The following is an 11,445-nucleotide window of genomic DNA, read 5'->3' as shown; positions in this document are numbered from 1 at the left end:
TCCAAGTCAAGTTCTAAACTGACCCTCTTGGAACTAATGGTTACCTATCACACCAAACACGTTCAAAGATAAAAACAAAGCGCAAGATGTGGGCTGGTCGGCCTTTGACTTTACTTCCCAAAGTCTGTCTTAGCATATTGAAATGTAATACCAGAAGCATAAAAATGCATTGCGTTTTTACTAAAAAAATTGACGCTATTCACTTACCAAGGGAAATACTTTAAAAAGTGCCCAAATAATTTAACAAATAAAAGGTGAAGCTTTTTCAATATGAACTCCCAATCATGTGTAAGGGAAGAAATAATTTGTACTCGATTGAATGTTTGAAGTGAACAGAGCTTCACTATTTACTAAGCTAAATTAAAGTGACACTAAGTTATATTTAAAAAAAAAAAAAACAACAACAACAAACATGTCATACTTACCTCCACTGTGCAGCTCGTTTTGCACAGAGTTGCCCCCGTATGCCGTTTTCTGGGGTCCCTCTGCATCTCTCTCGGCTCCTCCACGCTTCAGATACCCCCCCCAACCCAAGGGGGTTGCTTTACAGGCACGCTCCTCAGTCCTGCATTCGGTGCCCATAGCCGCCGAGTACAGGACTCGGCCCCACCCTCTGGTGCCCACGTTATTGGATTTGATTGACAGCAGCGGGAGCCAATGGCTATCCTGCTATCAATCTATCCAATGAAGAGCCGAGAACCCTGGTTAAAAAAAAAAAAAAAAAAAAAAAACAGTGTGTTCTCGACGCGGGACTTTCCAGGGCTCAGGTAAGTAAAACGGGGGGGGGGGGGGGGGAAGTGTCATATAATAATGCATAGGCTGCATTAAGGTGAAAAAAACTGATGGTTTACAACCCCTTTAAGATTCCTATGTAAACTTTGTAAAGTGAACAGTTTTTATTCCTTTAGTAAATCAACCCCATTAAATATTTAAGTGGCAAATAAGTTTATCTGAAAAAACTGAGGCTGGCAAGAGGTTGCACTTGACCTTGCCTATCTAAGTCTGTATTAGCATATCCAAGAGCAACCAAAAAGACACTGAAGGTTATAATTTTTACATTTTTTTCCCATGGAAAAGGCAGTGACAACAGTAGGTTAGCTAAAAAGTGATCACAGAGGAAGTTCCTGTAAAAGGTCAAGGAATAGCAGCAAAATCTCAAAACAGCATTGTACTGCCACAATATTCTCAGAATAGAGAAATCAGTTTTGAGTGACATTTATCCAATTACCCCTAAAATAATTTTATAGGGCTATTTATCTGCATTGGTCCAAACGCCATCAGTTTAGTTATGATCGCCCTCCATTTGCTGTTCAAATATAGCAATCAAATAACGAACAAGCTTTTGCCACTAGTAACCCATCTGAAATAGCAATTTCTATAAATGAACGTTATAAGGGTGTGGTGTCATTCATACCATTTAAATCCGGATTACGCATTCAGCACAGTCCATGGACTGCGATCATAGCAACATAACAGACCCTAAAGGAAACACCATCAATTTTGTCATCATCCTCTGGCAGCGTTTGGAGACATGACTTGTTTTCCTACAACTCACAATGCCTTCCGACCCAAACACGTTACATTAGTCATTCTCTCAAACTAATTTTAGCTTGATCGAGTGAAGGTCTTTCCGTTTGCAAATTAGCATTGAAAAAGCTTTCCTGAAATATTTTCGTAATCTGCTCAAGTGGAAGCTCTTTGGCTACAGTTTGTTTTTCTACTTTATCTAATGTCTGGATTTTCAAGGAGATTGTTTTTGCAGGGAAAGATTATAGCTGCCACAACTGCTAGTAAGCCCTCAAGAATTGTTTTTGAAGGTAATTTTCAATGTGGCCCATGATGCAGTTTGCATCAGCCTCACAAACACGGCTCTTATGAGACTCTTGGTCTTTAAGCTTTGTTGAGAGTGCCTTGTGAGCAGGAGGCAAGGGACGGAAGGAATTTAACACATGGAGCTGGCTTAATGGGCTTTGCTTAATTTCTTCAATCCTCAAAGCTTGCAAAATAACAGGTGCAAACTTAGAATAATGAGCTGTACATGAGATGATAACTGGACAAGTACGGTCTTGCACCCTGTCGGCCACAACTTTGGCAACTGCTGTGTGTGTGTCCATGATATATCCGCTTTTACTATGTACAGAGCGGATTGCGGACAAGCAGTCTGCCTCAGAACACCAGCTGCCAATAATATCATTCTGGAGATTTTTAAATAAATTTTCCGGCAGCCGAAAATGACCTTGACTTTGTAACTCACTGTAGAGTTTTTTAACAAGCTCACCATCCTGGTCAGAGATGAGATGTAAATACCTCTCTAAGTTGGAGGATTTAAGAATATCAATTGCTGGCGAATGGGATGGCAGTAATTTCTGACCCCTGAGGTCATAACATCCGGTTTTGATAAAATCGGTTAAAATGTGGTTTTGATTGGAGGCACAGATGAATTTTCGAATGGGTATTCCCATATGTTTTGCGCAAATGGCAGCAAGTATGTTGCCAAAGTTACCGGTGGGAATACATACATCAACTGGGTTCCCAAAAGTTATGACACCTTGACTGACTAGATCAAGATAAGCGGAAGCGTGGTAAACAACTTGAGGTAGCAGCCTGGCCCAGTTGATAGAATTGGCAGTACTCAGAGTAGTTCCGTATTCAGCTGTAAGATAGCCGGTGTAATCAGGATTGGTGCAGATTTCTTTTATTGCAGTCTGACAGAAATCAAAATCAGATTTCACTCCCAGTGCAAACCCATTATCTCCTTGACAAGCAATTATTTGTGACTTTTGTATCTGGCTTATTCCATTTTCAGGGTAAAGACAGAAGACGGCCATCCTTCGCCTGTCAAGGTCACTGAGGCGGCTAAACCCATCCAGAACCGCACTACCTGTGTCTCCAGAAGTAGCCACAAGAACTAGATAGTTACATGTTTTGGGGACGCAATAAGCAAACAAGTGAGGCATAAACTGCAAGGCCAAGTCTTTGAAAGAAGCAGTTGGTCCGTGAAAGAGTTCAAGAATGAACTGATTGCCAGACAAATGCCTGATGGGGGCAATTTTGCTACAAGCAAAATTTTCACCATATGCCTTTTCAATCATTTCTCCTAAAACAACAGGTGGAACATCAATTGGATGGATGCATCTTTCCAGTATTATCTGTGCCCTTTCAGCATAAGTCGACTTAACCAATCTTTCCCACTCGCCAGCAGTAAGCTTTGGTAGACCATTCTTGGGAACGTAGAGTCCACCATCAGCAGCTAAACCCTCTATGACAACGTCACTAAAGAATTTTGCTTTGTCTTGGCTCATTTCAGCTTCACAGCTTTGGGATCTTGTAGAAACAAAAATATCAGAGTCTACATTCTGATATTTTTTTACTGCATCAATTACTTTTTCAGCCAAAACCTCTACAGTATCGCCCCTCTGGCAGAGTACACGCACATCATGCCACTTTTTATAAAAATGCTTCCTTTTCTGAAGTATGTCGCCAATTCTAGCTCCGGACTTTTGCCCAATAATACGATCCACTTTCATTCCTTCGAGCCTCTCAATTATATCCTGTGAATTGACATCAAGATAAACAACTAAGCCATTTTTCTTTGTGTGTTCCATGCTGCTAGTGTGAAGAGGGTTGGAGCCCGTAAGGGAAATCACACTTCCAGATGCTGAAAACTTTAAAAGGGCTTTTCCTTCCTCTTCTAAAAACTGCTCATCGCCAACTTCCTGCAATTTATTGGACACACTCATGTTCCAGTCTTTTTCAAGGACATCGTCATCCACGTCTATAACAGGACAACCCAGCTTGTGGCCAAGAATTCTACCAACTGAGGTCTTCCCGGACCCTGGAGGACCCATCAAGATAAGATTATTTTCTCCTACAAGGGAACTGAGGGTGGAACGCCATAATTTCAGCACTCTGGAATGCACTGCTGGCTTTGAAAATAGAATGTGAAACATCGTATTCCTGGAATGTTGGTTAAAAAGGCGGGCACCTGCCATTGACTTGGTAAACATGTTAACTTGATGTGAAATCTGTTAACACATTTAAAAAGAAAACAAATATATTAGGCACATGGTAATGTACAGTTTGAAAATACAACTTCAATGGCAAGTAAAAATATACAAAAACATACTTGTGGCAAGAAAATATTAAGATATATTTTTATGCAATGCAAAAAAGATTCTGGTCATTGCATTGATAATGCAACCAATTCTCCTTTCCATTTCTTACTAGAGACTCGTGTTGCAACCTCTGTGTCAAAACCTGGATGCATATTTAAAAAAAATATATATAATTACCGTATTTATTGCCCTATAGCGCGCACCGGCGTATAGCGCGCACCCCAAACCTAGAGGAGAATCCTAGGGAAAAAAAAGTTACTTACAGTTGCCCGGCGTCCATCGTGGTGTCCTTGTGGTGTCCTCCCTGCTTCTTCCGCGCTGTTTTTGAACGCCGCCGCCAACATATACCGAGTGCAGTACACTCGGCTGGGCTCGGCCACGCTCGGCTCGCGGAGCCGAGTGTGGCCGAACCCAGCCGAGTGTACTGCACTCGGTATATGTCGGCAGCGGCGCTCAGAAAGCGGGGTTCGGCGTATAACGCGCACCCACGATTTTCCCCTGATTTTAAGGGGAAAAAAGGGCGCGTTATACGCCAATAAATACGGTAAGTTTTAGAAATAAATACAGAGAGAAAAAAAAAAATACAATAAAGGATATGTACTTGACTACATATAATAAGAATATAAACATCTTATACAGCGTGGTAAATGTAGTATATAATTACAGTGGAACCTTGGATTACGAGCATAATCCGTTCCAGGAGAATGCTTGTAATCCAAAGAACTTGCATATCAAAGTGAGTTTCCCCATAGAAGTCAATGGAAACGAAGATAATTTGTTCCGTATTGACTTCTATTGCATGCAATACCACATGAGGCCAGAGGTGGAGGGGGGCGCCGGAGAGACTAGGAAATACTCAGGGACAGCTCGGCTGATCTCGGAAACCCTCAGAAAGGCTCGGGAACACTCGGAAACAGAGTATTTTCGAGTATTTTCAAACAGCTTGGAACGACTCCGAACCGCCTCGAGTGTCACCGGCGCTCTTGCACCTCTGGCCAAATGCGGTACTGCACACCCCATTAGCCTGAATCCTGCTGGTTTTGCGAGACAACACTTGCAAACAAAAAAAAAAAAAAAGGTTGCTCGTTATTCAGAACGCTCGTTAACCGCGTTACTCGTAAACCAAGGTTCCTTTGTACTGTATAATAATAATTACAAATCTAGATGTTAAGGGCAGACTATTTGCTATGCTTTTAGCCATTTTAGGTTAAAGGAGGCTACAACGTCTTTCAAAACTCCTATCTGGCTTTATAAAGTTTCTTTCCTTCAGATGTAAAGTTTGGCAGCCACCAGCATAAGTAATTATACACCTTTCGATGAACAGTGACTGAAAGGTTGAGTGGTTTCCAGACAGTAATTAGCAATACTACAAGGTCATAGCTACTTGAAGAAATGCCAAGTGTGTCCAAAACTAACAAACGGCAAAGTCAGAAACTGTTTTCAATTGATTCTAACAGTCTCTTCCTCCCAGTGGAATAAGGTTTGGAAAACGCAGAGAGTCATTATCTGTTACTGCAATTTTGTTCATTAATGCTACTTAAATTCATTTTGTGCTGAACTCGGACTTCCCAAATCGACACAGTAGGCCTTTAAAGTGGGAGTTCACCCAAATTATTTTTTTTAACATTACATTGAGGCTAATTAAGGGGAGCAGAAACGGGTATTTTTTTAAAATTCAAAGCCATACTTACCGTTTTCGAGATAGATGTTCTCCTTCCGCTTCCGGGTATGATCTTCGGGACTGGGCGTTCCTATTTGATTGACAGCCTTCCGACGGTCGCATACAGCGCGTCACCAGTTGCCGAAAGTCGGTGCGGCTCTATACGGCGCCTGCGCACCGACGTTCGGCTACTTTTCGGAAACTCATGACGCGCTGTATGCGACGGTCGGAAGGCTGTCAATCAAATAGGAATGCCCAGTCCCGCAGCCCATACCCGGAAGCGGCGGGAGAACATCTATCTCGAAAACGGTAAGTACGGCATTGATTTTAAAAAAAATACCCATTTCTGCTCCCCTTAAATAGCCTCAATCTAATGTTAAAAAAAAATATTTGGGTGAACCTCCACTTTAATGTTACATAAAAAAACCTGCAAGGCAATGGAATAATGTGCTAGTATGCATCGCATACTAGCACATTATGAAATACTCACCTTGGAACGATGCCCTCCAGCTGTAATGTCACTGCTGAGAGGGCTGACATCTTCCAAGTTTTTCTTCCGGGTTAACCGGATGACGTCACTCCAGCGCACGTGCGCGGGAGCCCTCGGTTCCGGTGCTCTGACAAAATGAGCAACCTGGCAGAATGTGCAACCTGCGTCATTTCCTGTGATGTGGAATCAGCTGTATCGCCAAACTGCATTCACTGCACATGCGCAACGCGTCATACATGACTTTGGTGGCCGACGTCGGTGCAAAGAGGAATTTGCCTGACAAAATACTCAACTGACTACTGCGCATGTGCACCGAAGAAATCAACTAACGCTTTCGAAATTTACGTTGCTAAGCCCATCTTCGTACACCTTACACTCAACCTCATCACACCTACAGTAAGAAGGTTGGGGGGGGGGGGGGTCCTGCAGTACAGAAGGTTTCTTACCTTAATGTATAGAATGCATTACCGCCGACGTCCGAGCGCTGCCAGTGTCCTTAGGGTACTTTCACACTGAGGCACTTTTCAGGCATTTTAGCGCAAAAAAATAGCACCTGTAAAGCACATGAAAAGCACATGAAAGGTGCCTCTTATGCCTCCCCAGTGTGAGAGCCTGAGTGCTTTCTCACTGGGGCGGTGCGCTTGTGGGACGGGAAAGAAAGTCCTGCAAGCAGCATCTTTGGGGCAGTTTGGGAGCGGTGTAAAACGCCCTGCCCATTGAAATGAAAGGGCAGCGCTGCTGAAGCTTCGGCAGCACCGCAACACTGCGCTTTTAACCCTTTCTTCGGCAGCTAGCGGGGGTTAAGCGCGATCCGCTAGCGGCCGTAAAGCGCAGCTTTACCGCAAACAGACCCGCCGCCCCAGTGTGAAAGTACCCCAAAGGCTCGTACACACTATAAGAAAAGCAGACAAACGTTTTCATCCGAGGGACTTTCGTACGATTTTCGCATTGTGTGTACAGCCAATTCCGACCTGAATGAAAATTTCTGAAGGGACAAGTTTAAAAAAAAAATAAAATTGTACGGAAACAGAACGAACGATTTTTGCTTAATGTTTACCATTTTCATATGAGAAAAAAAAAAAACATCAGAAAACGAAAGACTGCACATGATCAGAAAAAATAAACGAAAAAAAAAAACCTTTGTTGTACGAGAATTTTTTCATCGGTTCCGATTCGCTGTGATAACATTAGGAAAATCGGACACCTGATTTTCTTATAGCGTGTACCCCACTATACATTATCTCCAGCTGCGGGTCACAGCATGGGGTCCGGCGCATCATCGTTCAATGATTCAGGTGCGAATCAGGTCTACATTTCTGCCTGAACTCGCACCTGAATCGGAACCAAAGACGCACAGGATTCTTTTTAAATGGGGGCCGCGGCCACCCCGGAGCTGTGTGAACCGGCTCTATTTAGGAGGAGAAACCCACATCCAATTCACATGTGTGTGAATCCGGCCGAATTGGCTACAATGCACAGCTGCACCAGATTCTGTGTGCTCCAGTTTTAGTAAATCTCCCCCTGTGTGTCCATATATTGAGAGCTGTGCTCATAAATCCTTGACCATTAATGCACATTGCAGTAATATGACATCATATAGAACATATACAGGTGTAAAATGGCAGCTGTGTGCACCTTACCTGCAGACACCAGGCTGTTTACATTGTACACTGACAGCAACAGAGCAAGAGCTCTCCTCCCCCCCTCCTCCCAGGACCAACACACTTCCCAGCATGCTTCACTTTCCTTCTGTTAAAAGGGCAACCTCATAAAAGGGCAATATGAAGAAAGCAAGTCAGGCTGCACAACACACTGACTGCTGAGAGGTGATGATGGTTTTTAAAGGGGTGTTCCAGGCTTTTTTTTATGTTTATTAAAAGTCAGCAGCTACAAAAAGTGTAGCTGCTGGCTTTTAATAAACATACACTTACCTGTTCCCCGGTCCAGCGGCGTGCCGCTGGGAGCTTCGTTCCGGTCCGCCCCCTTCACCGCCGGCGCCTCCACTGCAACTATGGGCACCTGGCCGTGACAGCTTTCGGCTTCACGGCCGGGCACCCACTGCGCATGCGCGAGCGGCGCTGCGCCATTTGATTGGACAGGCGATCGCCTGGGACCTGTCACGTGTCCCAGGCGATCGCCTACAGGGAGGGGCTGCCAAAAGGCGATTAGAGTATTCGCCTTTGCAGCCCCTCGGCGGAAGGAGGAAGTGGGACAGGACTGCCGATCACATGCGATCTCTGAGCAATGCGAGTTCAGCCTAATGCAGCTCAGACAAAAATTCTCCCATCAGATAGGAAAGAGTAAAACTTTTAAATGCCAAAATCCCTAAAGTGATGTTAGACCCCTTTCACACTGAGGAGTTTTTCAGGCGGTACAGCGCTAAAAATAGCGCTGCTTTACCGCCTGAAAAACTCCTTCACTGCCTACTTAATGTGAAAGCCGGATGATCGGTTGATGTACTACTCCGCCTTGGATCGTATATGACATCAGTCATTATAAGCCTCCCTTGACTTGTCATCTTAAGTCAACACGCTCCGGTAAGCCTGCATTGCTTTCGGTGGTGGTTTTATCACGTATTGGAGAAGTCACTCATCTCATCCATTCACTTTTTCACTAGATTGATTTTGTTTTGGTTTATGTGAATATTTTCATCGAACTATTGTTGATTATATCACTTTTTGCGCTTTGGCACCAACCAACAGGCGCAACAGTTCACACTGCACCACGTGCCCAGCGGCACCATATTTATTTCCTGCAATATGGGACTTGTATGTTGTTGATGCACATTCTGTTTATAATTGTTATGTGTTTCACATTTTTTGGCAATTGATTTTCATTATTGACAGTCAGTTTAAGCGCTACACATTTATTTTCCTTTATATTGCAGCTTACCAATCATTAGATGTGGTGGTTGCATTCGTTTTCTTTTTTTTTAGAACTTATTTTCCCTCTGTTTTAACCTGGTGGTCTGGTCAGTAACAATCCTCCTGTATTAGAGTGCCCCCACTCTGGATGAAGGAGCACAGGGAAGGAGAACTTTAAACCTTGTTTATATCGAAGCATGGTGGAAAACGCATGCAGAAATACGCATTTCCAGAACAAGGCAAAAACAAGCCAAAATGTGGAACGTGCGTTTGGTTGCCATCAGGGCTGGACTGGGACAAAAATTTGGCCCTGGACTTCATCCAGACTGGCCCACTTTGACAGGTCTCTCCCATGGCGGCCGGACAATTCCCACCCCCCCCCCCCCCCCGGGCACCCAAGCCCACTCTCCCCCTTCACTAGCCACTAGCCGTTCTACTTTATTAGAGTAGAACGGCTGGTACTGGTACTTTTATGGGCAGTACCAGTGGGAAAGCTAGACAGTATTTCACCTGGGGAAAATAATCAGTTGGAACAAGATTAGGCAGAAGTGAGAAACTCCCAGGCCATAGCTGTTGAGTCAGCTGTCTGTCCCCTTCTCCATGCTCCTCTGTCATCGTCCTTGCTCCTCTGGTCCTCCCCCTGCTTCTCTGTTCCCCCCAGGTGAGCGCTGCGGGGAGGGAGAGGAGGTGAGCGCTGCAGGAAGGGAGAGACAGAGGAGCGAAGGGGGGCGGCGGTCTGCTGTCACTGAAGCCGGCCCACTGAGCCATCGGCCCACCGGGAAACTCCCTGTAGTCCCAATGGCCAGTCCATCACTGGTTGCCATTCATTCTTACTGGCACGCCAAATGCACTAGAAAAAGTCCCTCGATAAACATGCCGTTCAAAAATATGCCAAGTTCAGCTCCAAAAAAAAGGTACAGGAGCTACCTTGGCACATTTATGGAGCATAGGGCAGCCCATACAAGATAATGGACTGCCCTACACTGTTGCACCATAAACGTGCAAACAACACGTGAAAAGAGCTGATGGGGACTCTGATGTAAGGAGGGACCCTGATGGGGACCCCGATGTATTGCAGGACTGTGATGGGGATTCTGATGTAAAGGTGACTCTGACAAGAAAGGTTTAGTGCCAGCTGACACTTATGCCACGTCCACACGATCGGTCAAACCGATGAGAGCGGTCTGATGGACCGTTTTCATCGGACCAAACCGATCGTGTGTGGGCCCCATCGGTTATTTATCCATAGGTTAAAAAAAACAATCTTGTTTTAAATTTAACCGATGGATATCTAACCGATAGAAAAAAAACGATCGTTAGTAGGCAAACCATCGGTTAAAAATCCATGCATGCTCAGAATCAAGTCGACGCATGCTTGGAAGCATTGAACTTCGTTTTTTTCAGCACGTCGTTGTGTTTTACGTCACCGCGTTCTGACACGATCGTTTTTTTAACCGATGGTGTGTAGGCACGACTGACCATCAGTCAGCTTCATCGGTTAACCGATGAAAACGGTCCATCAGACCGTTCTCATCAGTTTGACCGATCGTGTGTACGCGGCATTAGGCTGCCTTTGCACTGAAAGCGCCGACTGTTAGCGGTAAAACGCTGTTCGTTTTAGCTGCGCTTTATCGCTGTTTAAGCGGCACTCTAGTGCTGCTTTTTGCCTGCCAGCGGGGCGCTTTATCGCTGTATAAGTGACACTCTAGCGCTGTTTAAGCGGCACTCTAGCGCTGCTTTTTGGCCGCTAGCTGGGCACTTTATCGCTGTTTAAGCGGCACTCTAGCGCTGCTTTTTGGCCGCTAGCGGGGCGCTTTATCGCTGTTTAAGTGACACTCTACCGCTGTTTAAGTGACACTCTAGCGCTGCTTTTCGGCCGCTAGCAGGGCGCTTTTAACCTCAAAGAAGATGTTAAAAACTCCTGTGTTGTGGTGCTTCGGAAGTGCTTTTAACTTCGGAAGCGCTGCCCATTCAATGCAATGGGCAGGGCGTTTTGGAAGCGTTAAATACAGCGCTCCCAAACTGCCCCGAAGATGCTACTTGCAGGACTTTTTCTAACATCCCGCAAGCGCACCGCCAGGAAGTGAAAGCACCCATTGCAGAGAATGGAAGGCAGTTTTCAGGCGTTATTTGTAGCGCTAAAATGCCTGAAAACTGCCTCAGTGTGAAAGGGTTCTTATGCAAATTCTATGTGGATCACATGTGACCCTGAAAGGCATAGATTCGCATTTCATGTTAAAAAAATCATTGGGGTAGATTCAGAGAGCAATTACGCCGGCGTATCCATAGATACGCCGCGTAATTGCTAAGTTGCGA

The 11,445-nt window shown here is 44.8% G+C and overlaps 1 protein-coding gene across 1 annotated transcript; it reads right to left on the bottom strand.

The window, feature by feature from the left end:
* Nucleotides 1-793: 793 nt before the first annotated feature.
* Nucleotides 794-7,984, bottom strand: THNSL1 (threonine synthase like 1). The gene is made up of 2 exons (XM_040352534.1): nucleotides 7,906-7,984; nucleotides 794-4,025 (listed from the first exon to the last, which is right to left on the bottom strand). The coding sequence occupies exon 2, from the start codon at nucleotides 4,005-4,007 to the stop codon at nucleotides 1,788-1,790; it is 2,220 nt and encodes a 739-aa protein (XP_040208468.1). The 5' UTR covers nucleotides 4,008-4,025; nucleotides 7,906-7,984; the 3' UTR covers nucleotides 794-1,787.
* Nucleotides 7,985-11,445: the final 3,461 nt, after the last annotated feature.

This window comes from Rana temporaria, chromosome 5 (assembly GCF_905171775.1).
Source record: "Rana temporaria chromosome 5, aRanTem1.1, whole genome shotgun sequence".
NCBI classification, from domain to species: Eukaryota; Metazoa; Chordata; class Amphibia; order Anura; family Ranidae; genus Rana; species Rana temporaria.
This window is presented reverse-complemented; position numbering and strand designations above follow the sequence as displayed.